This window comes from Corapipo altera, unplaced genomic scaffold, assembly GCF_003945725.1.
Source record: "Corapipo altera isolate COAL_440 unplaced genomic scaffold, ASM394572v1 241, whole genome shotgun sequence".
NCBI lineage: Eukaryota > Metazoa > Chordata > Aves > Passeriformes > Pipridae > Corapipo > Corapipo altera.
The window spans coordinates 42,236-55,802 of NW_020885157.1; the positions used below are offsets into that span (position 1 = coordinate 42,236).

General features: G+C 65.6%; 3 protein-coding genes across 4 annotated transcripts in view; 1 reads left to right on the forward strand and 2 right to left on the reverse strand.

Annotated features, from left to right (window-relative positions):
* IMP4 (IMP4, U3 small nucleolar ribonucleoprotein) overlaps nt 1-475 on the reverse strand; it is a 3,878-nt gene extending 3,403 nt beyond the window's left edge. Inside the window, 1 exon segment of the mRNA XM_027631030.1 lies at nt 421-475. Coding sequence (XP_027486831.1) covers nt 421-423 — 3 coding nt within the window. The 5' untranslated portion in view covers nt 424-475.
* Nucleotides 476-592: 117 nt separating this feature from the next.
* CCDC115 (coiled-coil domain containing 115) lies at nt 593-2,908 on the forward strand. 2 transcript variants are annotated; one of them, XM_027631021.1, is made up of 7 exons: nt 593-685; nt 764-864; nt 1,125-1,228; nt 1,640-1,731; nt 1,975-2,103; nt 2,324-2,605; nt 2,683-2,908. In XM_027631021.1, the coding sequence occupies exons 1-6, from the start codon at nt 679-681 to the stop codon at nt 2,569-2,571; spliced, it is 681 nt and encodes a 226-aa protein (XP_027486822.1). In that variant the 5' UTR covers nt 593-678; the 3' UTR covers nt 2,572-2,605; nt 2,683-2,908. The 2 variants fall into 2 exon arrangements, with proteins under 2 accessions (XP_027486822.1, XP_027486821.1); XM_027631020.1 differs by lacking the exon at nt 593-685 and having other exon boundaries at nt 694-864.
* A 126-nt stretch (nt 2,909-3,034) lies between these two features.
* Nucleotides 3,035-13,567, reverse strand: part of LOC113960608 (ubiquitin-like modifier-activating enzyme 1) — an 11,973-nt gene continuing 1,440 nt past the window's right edge. Inside the window, 26 exon segments of the mRNA XM_027631019.1 lie at nt 3,035-3,318; nt 3,588-3,688; nt 3,777-3,878; nt 4,166-4,357; nt 4,750-4,842; nt 4,940-5,028; nt 5,297-5,372; nt 5,374-5,487; nt 5,954-6,028; nt 6,138-6,333; nt 6,868-6,932; nt 7,193-7,389; nt 7,610-7,775; nt 8,122-8,277; nt 8,701-8,781; nt 9,129-9,239; nt 9,377-9,532; nt 10,017-10,163; nt 10,623-10,720; nt 10,879-11,011; nt 11,118-11,208; nt 11,339-11,445; nt 11,663-11,797; nt 12,400-12,568; nt 12,996-13,054; nt 13,424-13,534. Of these exon segments, the coding sequence (XP_027486820.1) occupies nt 3,183-3,318; nt 3,588-3,688; nt 3,777-3,878; nt 4,166-4,357; nt 4,750-4,842; nt 4,940-5,028; nt 5,297-5,372; nt 5,374-5,487; nt 5,954-6,028; nt 6,138-6,333; nt 6,868-6,932; nt 7,193-7,389; nt 7,610-7,775; nt 8,122-8,277; nt 8,701-8,781; nt 9,129-9,239; nt 9,377-9,532; nt 10,017-10,163; nt 10,623-10,720; nt 10,879-11,011; nt 11,118-11,208; nt 11,339-11,445; nt 11,663-11,797; nt 12,400-12,568; nt 12,996-13,054; nt 13,424-13,534 (3,156 nt within the window). The 3' untranslated portion in view covers nt 3,035-3,182.

Consider the following 13,567-nt stretch of genomic DNA (forward strand, 5'->3'; position numbering starts at 1 on the left):
CACCGGCGGGGCACCGGGACACGGGGGGTGTCAGTGGTGACCCCGGGGGGGCAATGGGGGGATATCGGGACTCTGGGGAGGGGGACATGGGGATGTGTGGGGGGACACTGGCGGGGGACACTGGGAAGGGGACACGGGGCCGGGGGGACACTGGAGGGAGAGGACACGGGCACGTAGGGGGGGCCCGTTCTGGGGGACAGGGGACACTGGCGGGGGGACGTGAAGAAATGAGAGGGATGCGGGGCACTGGGGGGGCACTGGGAGGGGGACACGGGGATGTGCGGGGAGCCCGTTCCGGGGGACACAGGACAGTGGGTGGGACATGGGGAGACGAGAGGGATGGGAGCACCGGGGGACCCTGTGGGTGACACGGGGGGGACACGGAACCCCGAACCTCCCCAAACCCCCCCGGCCCCTCACCATGGTCGCGGCCGCTCCGCTCCGCACGCGCCGGAGTCACCCCCCAGCACCGCCGCCGCCCATTGGCCGAGCGCCGGCGGGCCAATGGGAGCGCGCGGTGCTGCCACTGGGGCGGGTAACGCCCTTACCCAAGATGGCGCCTGGGGCGGTGTCACCCTCAGTCAGGCCCCGCGCGCGCGCTGATTGGCCAAAGCGGCCCCAGGGGCGGCTGCTATTGGAGGAGGCGGGGCCTGAGCTGAGGCCGCGGCGCGGGCGGCCATGGAGGGTGAGTGAGGGGGCCGGGGGGTTTGGGGGGTCCCCGGAGTCCTCCCGGTGTTGATGTGGGGTCCTGTGTCCCCCCCAGGGTCGCTGTCGCTGTCCCTGGACGCGGCGGCGCTGGAGCTGATGGAGGCGCTGGAGCTGCTGCAGGAGCGCCGGGAGCGGCTGGAGGAGCATCTGCGGCAGGTCAGGGGGAACGGGCGGACACAGCGGGGACAGGGGGTGTGGGGGGACATGAGGGGACACCACCCACCCTGGGGACACGTGTGGGGTCGTGCCACTCGGCACCAGGACACACCGCGGGGCCGGGCCGTCCGCTGTGGGGACAGACAGGGACACACCACTGGGATGTGCACTCCCGGGTCCCCTCTGTCCTGTGTCCCTCCTGTCCCCCCAGGGCTGGCTGTCCCTGTCCTGTGTCCCCACTGTCCCCCCTGTCCCCCCAGGGCTGGCTATCCCTGGCCCAGGCCCGGTACTCCCTGGGGTGTCACCGCGTCTCGTCCCTGCAATATGGGGCCACCATGGTGCCCCGAGTGCGTGTGAGCCACAGGTGGGGACACGGGGGCAGGGACATGGGGGGCACAGGGACATGGGGGGCACAGGGACGTGGGGGGCACAGGGACGTGGGGAGGACACAAGGACGTGGGAGGTACAGGGACGGGGGGGGGGACACTGGGACACGAGGGGGACCATGGCAGGGGGTGGCAGGGACATGGGGAGGACATGGGGATGTTGGGGACACTTGGCAGAGGGACACAGGGCTGGGGGGGACACCGGGGGACACACAAAGGGATGTCCTTGATTTGGGGAGGGGATATAGGGGTGACACTGATGTCCCCATGGGGGGTGCGGGGTGGGTGTTGGGGGCTGTTGGGGGCTGTCAGGGGGTGCTGGGGGGTCTCTGTGGTGGCAGAGGAACACGAGGGGTGGCAGTGACACCATGTCCCTGTGTCACCCCCAGGCAGGACCCAGGGGGACGCCCTCACTTTGAGGAGGTGCTCGGAACAGGGGGGGACCCCGAGGACCCCAACCCTCAGCAGGACGGGGGTGACGGTGAGGGGGGGAGAGGTGGTCCCTGGGGAGTTTGGGGGCGTTTAGGGTCCCTTTGAGGACCATGTGGGAACTGGGGGTGCCCAAGGGGGGTCCCCTGGGGGTGCTGGGGGGGAATTTGGGGTCCTCAGGACATCACCCATGGGTGCTGGGGGGGGATGCTGGGGGTGCAGGGGAGGAACTGGGGGTGCTGGGGGGTGTTCTCAGTTGTTTTCTGGGGTGTCACTGACCTTGTCCCTCCCCCAGGGCTGCGGCAGCGCCGGGGAGCCCCAGAGAAAGGGGGGGGCCCCACCCGGCCCCCCCCAGACCCCCTGGGCTGGTTCGGGGTGCTGGTGCCCCCCAGTCTGCGGCAGGCACAGGGCAGCTTCCAGGGGGGTGAGAGGGGGGGCGGGGGGGGGGGGGGGGCCGGGGGGGGGGCCTGAACTTGGGGGAACTGGGGGATCTGAACCAGAGGGGTCCCCCAAAGCAGGGCGAGGGTCCCCAAACCGTGGGGGTCCAAAATCTGGGGGGTCCCCAAAGAACAGGGGATCAACCAAAACTGGGAAGGGCCTGAAGGTCACGACCCCATGTGACCCCTCTGGCCCCCTGGCCCCAGGGGTGACACTGGCCGTGGAGGTGGCCGAGCTCCAGGGCACCGTGGATGCCATGGCCACGCGGTACCGGCACCTCCTGCGGCAGAAACGGCTCCTGGCCAGAGAGAGAGGGGACAGAGAGACCCCCGGGGACAGCAGCTCCTCAGGAACCCCGGCGGACACCGAGACCACGGGGATGCCGGGTGACATCAAGACCCGAGGGGACACTGAGGGTGGCACAGTGACCACGGGGGACACGGGGACTGCGTGACACGGACACTGAGAGCACCAGGGACGCTCTGCAGGTGACATGGGGGACACAGAGGAGCACAGGTGGCACCATGACCCACAGGGACACAGGTAACGTGCTGACCCTTCCCAGGTGACACGGAGCCTTCCCAGGTGACGCACCTGCCTGTGGGTGACACTGAGCCTCCCAAGGACCGTGCAGGTGACACTGAGACCCACTCGTGGGTGACACGGAGCCCCAGGGACCCTGTGGGTGACACTGAGCTCCAGCAGTGGGTGGCGGTGCTGTCACCACCCTCGTGACAGGACCACTCCAGGGCCCCTGTGTCTCCCCCAATAAAGCTGTTGTGGTGCCACCAGCGCTGTGTCCCCTCTGTCCCCAGTGTGCCACCATCTTTGTGCACCCGTGTCACCTGGCAGCCATGCTGGTCCCATGTGACCCCTCCCTGGCCCCGCCTCTGCCCCACCCAATCAGCGGCAGCCCCTTTGCCAACGTCTATGTTTATTGGGCGGGGCCCTCGCCCCGCCCCCAGGCCCCGCCCCCGGTGGGCGGGACCGACACAACAACGACTATGGGGAGGGGTGGGGTGCAGGGGTGTGGTCTGTGGGGGCGCGGCCGGGGCGTGGCGCCCCCTAGCGGATGGTGTAGCGCACGTAGGGCACCTCGATGTCGGCATCGGTGTTGTCGTTGCAGCAGAGCTCGAACACCAGCGCCTTGACGTGGCGGCCCAGCTTCTTCTTGGACACCCGGGTCACGATCTCCGTCATCCTGGGGGCAAAGCAGGGTCACAGGGGGGTCCCAGTCCTGGGAATCAGCACCCAGAGGGAATGCAGCCATGGCCTGTCCCCACCCCTGGGATCTGTCCTCCCCTTGGTACCCTGTCCCTCTCCCACAAGATACGTCCCTACCCCTGGGATGTCTCTGAAACCTCATGTCCTGATGTCCTGTCCCCTCCCCAGACCCTGTCCCCCTCCCCAGACCCTGTTCCCCTCCCCAGACCCTGTCCCCCTCCCCAGGACGTGGCCCCCTGGCCCTACGGTAGGTCCTGGCGCTCGCGGAGCTTCGCCGCCGACATGAAGAAGGAGTAGAGCATGGACACGCCCTGGGACAGCATCGTGATCTCCAGCTGGTGCTCCTTCTGGGGGGGACACGCAGGGGGCTCAGCATGGCACAGGCACCCACGACTGCCCTGCCCCCTGCCCAGTCCCCCCAGTCCCTCCCAGCACCTTGAAGTAGGCGAGGAACTGGCTCAGGGTCATCTCCCGCCCGTCGGACTGCAGCCCCTGCACCTCGAACCGGTCCCACAGCGTCCACTCCACGTCATAGTACTGTGGGGCACAGCAGGGGGGTCAGAGCCATGGGGGGGGGGGAGAAAACCCCCCAATTGGGGGGGGGGGGGCGGGGGGTTCCCCCCCGGGGCCCCGGGGGGGCACAAACCCCCACGGGGCAATGGGGGGTCTTGGGGAGTCACTAAGACCACGGGGTGAGTCGGGGCCACTGTAGGTTCCCCCCCACCCCCTGGGGTCAGGGAGCTGTGGGGCAGCAGCTCAGCCCAACCGAGACCTCAAATCCCCTCGAGAAGTGACCCCCCACCCCCCCCACCCCCTCTCCCCACCTTGTTGCGGGGGCAGGCGAGGGGCTCGGAGAAGGTGACGAAGGGCAGTGCCAGGTTGAGGAAGGCGTTTTTGTAGGAGCTGAGCCGGCGGTGCCCCTGCACCAGCTTGTAGAGCTCCAGGCAGACCAGGCCCACCACGGCCGCCGTCGTCGTGGCGATGGCCGGGATGATCTTCCCCGCGATCAGTTTGCTCTGGGGGCAGGAGGGGCCTGTAGGGCCGGGGGGGCAACGGCCCCACTGATCCCCCCCCCAGGGGTCTGCAGCCCCTCAGGGCTCCACAGTCCCAAGAGGCCTCGTGTGAGCCCTTGACTCACCCATGTGTGACCCACACCCAGTAACAGCCCCGGTAACACCCCACAGAAACCCCCCAGCACCCACAGGGCCCTCCCCAGCACTCACAACCCCCATAACAACCCCAGGCACCCGCCAATAGCACCCCTGTGATCCCCCAGCACCTACAGGACCTCCTGCAGCACCAACAGGTCCCCCACAGCATCCACAGGACCCCAAATGGCACCCATTAGGATCCGCCCAACACCCACAGGATCCCCATTAACACCCTGGGACCCCTCCCCAGCCCCCACCTTGTGGCGGTCGGCCGGGGGGATGTCGTAGTTCTCTGCACGCAGATTGGAGGCAGCGACAATGAAATCCATGTGGAAGTTGGTGTCGTCATCCTGGAGGAACCCAGGGGGGCAAGGGGTGAGCACCCGGGGCTGGGGGGCACCCAGGGGTGGGGGTGAACCCTCTCTGGGGTGGGGGGGCAGCACCCACCTTCTCAAAGTCGATGGGGAACATGCGGAACCCGGGCAGCTCCTCCGGGCTGGGCAGCGACGCCCTCAGCTCCTCCAGGCGCCCGTCGTCTGGGGGGGACACACGAGTGGGACCCTGGCACCCCCAGGACCCCAGTGGGACCCCACTACATGCGTAGGACCCTCCCAGCCCTCCAAGTGCCTCTCAACCCCAGCAGTTACCCCAACGCCCTGATCCAACCACCAGCCCCTCTCCCCAGCCCCCCTGAGCCTCCCCAGCCCCTCACCCAGGGCTGCATTGGCAGCCCCCCATGTCCCCCCTCACCCAGGGCAGTGCTGGCAGCCCCCCTGAGCCCCTCCATGCCCCCCAGCCCCTCACCCAGGGCGGCGTTGGCGCTCTGCAGCTCCTGGTCAGACACGTGGATGCGGACGCCGGCCTTGGGCGTGAAGGGGGGGGATGTACACGTGGCGCAGCAGCTCGGCCACGGCCGCCCGGTCCCGCGAGCCCGCGATGCCGTAGCTCTGCGCAAACAGGTTCGCCGCCGCCATCACGTAGTCCAGGTGCAGGGGCTGGAGGGGCACCAGGGTCAGGGGGCACCCACAGGGCGTGGGCGGCACCCACGGCTGACGGGTGACACCCAAAGGTGACGCGGGGACACCCAAGAGGGATGGGATGACACTAAAGGGGGACAGGTGACACCCAAAGGTGGCACGTTCACGAGTGAGAGGCATTAGCTGAGTGCCATGGGGCAGCACCCAAAGGGGAGCAACAGCCTCCAGGAGTGACATCCATCACCCAAAGGTGACATCCTCCACCCGAGAGTGACTGAGACCTCCCAACAGCAATGGCCACCCCCAAGGGATGGGGGGTGACGTTGGAAATGGACAGAGAGCACTCAAAGACAATGGAACCCAAAGATGGCCAAAGATACCCAGGGGTGATCGATGGCCCCTGATGGGGACTGATGGCACCTGAAGGATATGCCCCCCCCCACCAGGTGACAGGCCCCCCCTCCCCACACAGGGCCCAACTCACGTTGTCGGGGTCAAAGACAAGGGGGTGGGGGCAGCGCTTGGGCCCCGACCAGAACAGGGTCCCCGAGTTCGTTGTCTGCAGGAGAGGAGGTGAACGAGGCAATTAGGGGTTAGCAAACCAACTGACCTTAACGATGCTCCTCCTCCCCTCTCCCAGGGCCCCTCCCTGTGCCCAAGCCCCCCACCTGTTTTGGGGGGAAGTTGTGCAGCAGCTGGAGGATGTTGTTGCTGTACTGGCGGTGCCAGTGCCGACAGGCCCAGGCCACGCAGTCGGGCCAGGCCCGGGGCCGGTCGCTCACGAGGCTGCGCTGGACGGCCTCGAGCACCTCCAGCGGCTGCGTCCCCGCCAAGCGCAGCGTCCGCTCCAGGAACTTGGGGTCCCTGGGAAAAGGAAGGACAAGGGGGTTACAGGGGGCTATGGGGGGTTCAGGGGTCCCAGCCAAGTGCACCGTCTGCTGCAGGACCTTGGGGTCCCTGGGGAAACGGGGATCGTGTGGGGTACAAGGGGGTTACAGGGGTCCCGCCCGGGTGCAGTGTCTGCTCTGGGAACTTGGGGTCCCCAGGGGAATTGGGGTACAGGAGGGTTATGGGAGGTACAGGGGGTTACAGGGGTGCCACCAAAGTACAGTGTCCGCTCCAGGAACTTGGAGTCCCTGGGGGAAAAGGGGGTACAGGGGGGTTACAGGAGTTTATGGTGGGTACAGGGAATCACAGGCGAGTTATGGGGGGGTTATGGGGGGTACAGGGGTCCTGCCCAGGTGTAGTGTCCACTCCCCAGAAGAAATGGGGGTAATGGGGGGCCATGGGGTGTGGGGGATGGGCATGGGGCTATATGGGTGCTGCATGCGAGAGATGTAGGACGTATGGAGGGGATTCATGGGGGCTTTGGGAGTGCCCCCTCTCCCCCACACTCACATCAGGTACTGGTTGACGTTCTCAGCTGGTTGCTTGAAGAGCCCCTCGAACTCATCACGTGCCCACTGCAGGGGAGGGGCTGTCACTGGGGGGACCCTGGTGCCTGGGACCCCCCAAAACAGGGACCCTGGCACTCCCCAAAATAGGACCCCAGTACCTGGGACCCCTCAAACAAGATCCAGGTATCTGGGAATCCCCCACGGGGGATGCAGACACCTGAGGCCCCCCTAAAACAGGACCCTGGCACCTGTGGACCCTTCATGGGGCACCAGGTATCCGGCACACCTGGACACCCCTGGCAGGTGCTTGGCACACCTGGACACACCTGGAGTGTGTGCTCGATGGCGTTGGGGAAGTTCTTGAGGGTGCAGATGGGAATGGCCTTCTCGGGGGGGTCCTGGCTGGAGCTGTACGACTCACTCAGGAACGGGATCACCACCTGCACGTTGCCCTTCGTGCCCAACGTGCCCGACTCCAGCAGCGGCTTCCGGTAGTACACACAGCGCCGGTCCATGTACAGCCCTGCCGGGACCTGGGGTCAGCTGGAGACACATCTGGGGGCTATGGGGCACCCCACAGCCACGGGGCATCCCTTGGATATAGGACATCCCAAGTGGTGCCAGGCCCCAGGCATAGCCCCAGAAAAGGCTGTTCCTTATACACCTGCAAGGGTCTCTCCAGACCCCCGAGGACCCCCAGAGCCCCCAAAGGATGTTCCCCGAGCCCCCCAGGCCCCGCTCACGGGCGTCCACGTTGTCCAGGGCGTTGGCGACGCCGTCCAGCCCCTCGAAGAAGTCGTCGTCGTAGACGCGCTCGGTGTCGGGCCCCACGCGGTCGGTGCGGCTGCTCACGCGCAGCGCCGGGTTCATCTCCCGCGCCGCCGCCGCCGCCCGCTCCGACTTCAGCTTCTGTGGGGGGGACACAGAGACGGTGAGGGCACCCTCCTCCAGGACACACCCTCCCGAGCCACACCTCCCTGTGCCTCTGCCAGTGCCATGACACATCCAGGAAACTCCACCCAACCACTGACTAACACTGAGCTGACATTGAGCAACTCAATGGCAGCACCTTGGTGGTGGTTACCCAAGTCCCACCACTGCCTCTACCTACTCATCCTCCACCCCGACTCCCTCCTGAGGCCCCTCCAATCACCGCCCGCCTTCAGGTAATGCCTGTTGGCCAAGTCAACGTTAACCAACCCTATGGATGTTCCCACCCCTTGAGGCCCCACCCACTCCCCGTCCGGCCCCTCACCGTGACATCCCAGGGCCGAAACAGGAACTGGCGGTTGAGGTTGGACTTCTCGATGGTGTCCATGTCGGTGACGGTGACGCTGCCGTCGGGGCCGCAGCCCAGCCCCACCATTGCAAAGTTCTTGAGCAGCTCACAACCAATGGCCCCCGCCCCCACCTGCCAGGGACATGGGGGGACACGTGGGGACAGAGCCCGTGGTGGGCCAGGGGGTTGGGGACACGTGGGTAGGAACAGATGGGGCTGAGGGAACACTTGGGGACACTCATGGGATATACAGGGACACTTGGAAGACACTTCAAAGGAAATGGGAACATTTTGGGAACACTGAGCACCAGAGTAAAACCTGTGAAAACACCAGGGAACACTTTAGGGATTCTCAAAGACAATCAAGACACCGCCAAGGACACATGGGGACACCTGGGAACGTGACCCAAAATGACCCAGGAGGGCTGGGGACACGCGGGTGGGAGCGGCGGTGCTCGGCAGAGTCATAAGAGGACATTTTGTGACATCTGAAGGACGTGAGACAAAACAAAAAATAGGTTGCTGTGGACTCTGGGGACAGTTGGGGACACTGACCACAAAGTACTTCTGGGCGCCCAGCTTGGCCTGCAGCTCCGCCCCGAACACGGCGATCTGCCCGTCGTAGCGGCTGTTGCGCTGTGGATGATGTGACACCAGGGTCACCTGGCTGGGCCACCTCCAGGGGACACCCCTGGGGCCACAGAGCCACCACAGGGCCCAGGGGTGACACCTGCCCATAGGTGTCCCCAAGGGGGTACAGCAAAGGGGTCCTCAATGCACAGCCACCCACGGGGGCTCAGGGGCCACCCCAACCCCATCGAGGTCCCCGCTCATGGGTGTCCCCAGAAAGGGTGTCCCCAACAAGGTGACGAATGGGTCTTCTCCAACAAACATTCAATAACCACCATCCCACCGAGGAGACACCTCCAGGGGTGCCCCACCCAGGGGTGCCCCAGCCCGCCCAGGTGCCCCCAGCCCCTCACCGGCCGGCACTGCTCCTCGGTGAGCAGTGAGTCGCGGTTCTCCTCGGGCAAACACTCCAGCGCGTCGAAGTAAAGCCACTGAGTGATGGGCGTGAACTTCCCCGACACGGCCTGTGCAGGGACAGTGCAGGGACCCCGGGGACGGGTCAGGAACGAGGCAGGAACTCCGGAGAGACGCGTCAGGGACAGGACAAGGACTCCAGGGGGACACAGGGGTCTGGGGGTTCCCGGGGGCCCAAGTGCGGTACCTTCATGACCTCCTGAGCCGCCAGGCCCCCGATGAAGGCGTTGACAGGAGCCAGGTCCCCGGTGGCCTGGAAGGCCAATTCCCGCACCAGCTCCTCGTCCAGCTCCGCCCCCGCAGCCACTTCCCGGGCCAGGGCCACCACCTCGGCCGCGTCACCCTGGGGGACACACATACACCCCCATGGCATTGGGGGGCACACACATGGCATTGGGGGAGGCACACAGAGCTGGGGAGGCCACCAAGGGGCCACGACCAGCAGTGGTGGTGGGGGTGAAGGGGCTGGTGGTCTCTATGGCCTCAATGGTCCCCACAGTGTCCCCAAAAACCTCCACAGTGTCCCTGACACCCCCAATGGCCCCAGTGTCCCCAAATGGTGGCAGGACCATGGTGGGGGTCTCTGTTGGTGCAGGACCTGATGACTCCATGTTCCCTGTGTCCTTTCAAGCCACCAATAGCTCTGACAACCTCAAATGTGGGCAAAGCCATAGTACCCTCCGTGTCCCCAACACCCTCAGCGTCCCCAGTGTTCCCAGCACCTGGAGATGGGCCACAGGGGTGGCCACGCTGGGGTAGGGCCTGGTAGCCTCCACATCCCCAAGACCCTCAACGTCCCCCACCCCACTGTCCCCCCATGTCCCCACCTGGTGGCGGGGCCGGGGGGGGCGGCCGTGCTGGCACATGAAGCGGTGCAGCCCCTGCCACCCCCAGTGCATCATCGAGGGTCTCTCGACCTTCCCGAAATCCGTCAACATCATCTCCGGCTCAGCCAGAGCATCCCGGAACCGCTTCTGGGACAGCGACAGGGACAAGGACAGGTGAGGGTCACTGCCCCCAGTGTAACCCAGTGACCCCCCAGTGCCTCCCACGGCCACTTTTGGGACAGCAATAGCTGAGCGTGCCAGTGCCCCCAGTACAACCCAGTGACCCCCCAGTGCCTCCTCACAGCCGCTCCTGGGCAGCGAGACAGGTACAGGTGAGCACCAGTGACCCCCACTGTAAACCCATGTCTAGCTAATTCCCTCATAAACTCTTTTGTCACTCCCCCACTATGTCCCACTGCCCTCCCCACAACCTTCCACCTCTCCCAGTGCTCCCCAATCTCCCCCAGTGCCCCACGATACAACCCTGCCCCCTTCCAGTGCTCCCAGTTCCCCCAAACTCCTGCCAATCCTCCCCATCTCTCCCACTGCCCCTCCCTGCCTTCCAGAGCCCTCCCAGTGCCCCCCAAAGCTCCCAGTGCCACTCACGAAGTGGATGTGTTTGGGCATCTTGACCTGGGTGACGATGCCCCCCCGCACGTAGTCCCCGAACCCGCTGGTGTCCCCGATGCTGAAGGTGTACGGCCCTGGGGGAGGGGTGTCACCAGGGCACCCCCGCTCCAGGGCACCCCAAAAAGGGACCTTGACATCCAGGAGACCCCCAAAAAGGGCACCAGGTGTGTCAGACACCCCCTAGAACAGCCCCAGATAACCAGGGTCGTCATCATAAAGCCCCAGGGCTCACCGAGGACGCGGATCTCGACGGGGCCGCAGCGGTTCAGCTCCTCCATCCCCTCCACCTCGGTGAAGGTGACAAAGTCGCCCGTCTCGAAGCCGTGACGCGCCTCGTCCAGACACGTCACCTCCCCGGGGCACCCCTGGGGGGACACAGTGGGTGCTGAGGGGACCCTGACACGCAGGAACCCCCCAGGGTACCCTTGGGAAGGGGGAGGACACACAGTGGATGCTCAGGTGACCCCGTACCTTGGTCACCATGGAGACCATGGCGCTGAGAGGCTGCTCCCCGTTGGGGTCTGTCACCACCATGTCGTCCCCAAAGTCACAGAACAGCTGCCTGCAAGGGGGGGGGGTCAGTGTGAGACCCCAAGAAGGAACCTCAGTGTTCAGGAATCCCCTGAAGAGCCCTCCCAGCCCCCCTTCCCCTGAAGAGGCCCCAGTCCCCAAGAACCCCCCGGCCCCCTCACCCGAAGAGCCCACGCGTGTCGGCCACCACCAGCTTGATGTCGTGGCTGTGGCAGAAGTCTCCGACCCAGAGCTGCTCCTCCAGGGGGGAGTTGGTCAGGACCACCACCTGTGGGGGAACAAGGGTCACCTGTGTCACCTGGAGCACCTACCTGGGGTGGGGGGATCATCTCCTGGACGTGGTTATCAGGGGGGTTTGGGGGTACAGGCACCCCCAGGTGGGTACAGGTGGCCCGGGGGGGGTACACCTGGGGGAAGGGGGGGAGCACACCTGTCTGGGGGGGCTACACCTGCCCCCTGCGGGGGGGCACACCTGGCTGGGGTACCTGGAAGGGCGCCAGCAGCTCCTGGGACAGCGGCTCCCGCGTGCTGGTCACGGCCACGTAGGAGTTGAGCTCCGCCAGGCGCGGCAGCGTCGCCTCCGCCCGGCTCTGCCCCACGTCCTCCTCCCGCAGGTAGAACTGGGGGGGTAAAGGGAAATCAGGGGGGGCCCAGCACCCCCAAACACCTCCACCTTCTCCTCCTTCAGGCAGAACTCGAGAGGAAAAAGGGGGATCAGGGGAGCCCCAGCAACCCACAACCCCCCCAACCTCCCCAAGCACCCAGGTACCCCCCCTCCCCAAATCCAGGGGGAGTTTAACAACCCAAATGGAGCAATTGTGGGGGATTTATTCTCCTTGAGGGGTGTTCAGGAACCCAGAGAGCAGCTAAAGCCCACGGAAAATATCCAAGGACCACAGGCGATATCCAAAACCCAAGTGAGATATCTACATTCCTGGAAGTACTTACGGCCCAAAGGAACCTGACCCCGTTCCAAAACTAACGTGGAGACTATTTACTCTCTCCCCCAAAACGAATTACCCCAGATGGGACTCAGCTAGGAGGAGGGTTGGGCCAGAACATGAGGTGGAGGAGTTACCTGCCCAGGGGGTGCTACCTGCTCTGGGGGGTGTTACCTGCCCAAAGAGTACCTGTACTTGGGGAGGTTACCTGCCCTGGGGGGTGTTACCTGCCCAGGTGCTGTTACCTGTACTGGGGGGTGTTACCTGCCCAGGGGACTCACCTGGGAGGCGAGGTCCGTCCAGGCCGCAGGGTGGGGGTCATGCAGGGTGACAGACTTGACGCCCCCCAGCACCAGGTTCTTGGCCACCTCCACGCCGAGCCCCCGCAGCCCCGACACCAGCACGTTGGAGGTCTGCATGCGCTTCATGGCCTCGTGGCCCAGCACGTACCTGGGACGGGGGACCCCAATCCTCACGGGCACCCCTGAATCCCCACAGTGCCCCCCAAATCCTCACGGGGCCCCCTCAACCCTCACGGGGCCCCCCCAGTCTTCACAGGACCCCCTGATCCTCACAGGGCCCCTCAACGCCACAGGAACAGCTGAAGGCACCTGGGATGGTCCCGAGTGTCCAGGGCCCCCCCAAACCTGTAGGGACACCCCGGCCCACACAATTCTCCCTCAATCCATGGGGACTAATCCCCAAGTCTATAAGGAACCCCAAACCTACAGGAACCACCTCCCAAGTCCATAAGGACCCCGTTCAAGCCTACAGGAAGTCCCCCCAATCCATGGGGATCCCAAAACCCGTTGGGAAGGACCCAGGCAGGTGGGAGCCCCCGAACCCCTCCAGGGATCCCCAAGGCCCCCTCACTCACAGCTGGCGGGAGTAGAGCCCCTCATCGATCTCGGCCTCGGCCCCGTTCTTCGCCATTCCCTGGGGACAGGAGGGACAGAGGCATCACCAGGGGGACACTCAGGGGACACCGGGGCTGTGTCGCCCCGGGATCAGGAGCAGGACCCCCCAGGGGTGACACCAGGGGTGAGAGATTGTATCACCACTGCTTGGTGACATCGCCCCTGATAAGGGACACGCGTCATCCCCAGGACACGTAAGGACACCCAGGTGACACCAAGTGACCACAGGCCACGTCCAGGAGACACCATGTAACCTGGAGCAGCTCCGAGCACCTCAGAGGTGACAGTGAGAGCAGAAAAAGTGCCAGTCTCCCCACAGGGTGACAGGGCCCCCCAGAAGGTGTCAGGGCCTCTGTGGGGTTGCACGGCCCCATCAGGTGACACTCACGTTGGTGGGGGTGACGCTGGGGGACACGGCGGGGGCGGGGGCACGGCTGGAGCCCGTCGGTGGCTCAGACCCGGAGATGCGGCGCTTCTTCGACAGCGGGGAGCTGGACATCTGGGGACGGGGACAAACAGGGTCAGCTGGGGT

Excerpts from the sequence above, each read along its gene's own strand:
- CCDC115 (XM_027631020.1), top strand. The coding sequence starts at position 739 with ATGTGGGGTCCTGTGTCCCCCCCAGGGTCGCTGTCGCTGTCCCTGGAC. Across the intron at positions 865-1,124 it reads TGGAGGAGCATCTGCGGCAG|GGCTGGCTATCCCTGGCCCA; the intron begins GTCAGGGGGAAC and ends CTGTCCCCCCAG. Across the intron at positions 1,229-1,639 it reads CGAGTGCGTGTGAGCCACAG|GCAGGACCCAGGGGGACGCC; the intron begins GTGGGGACACGG and ends TGTCACCCCCAG.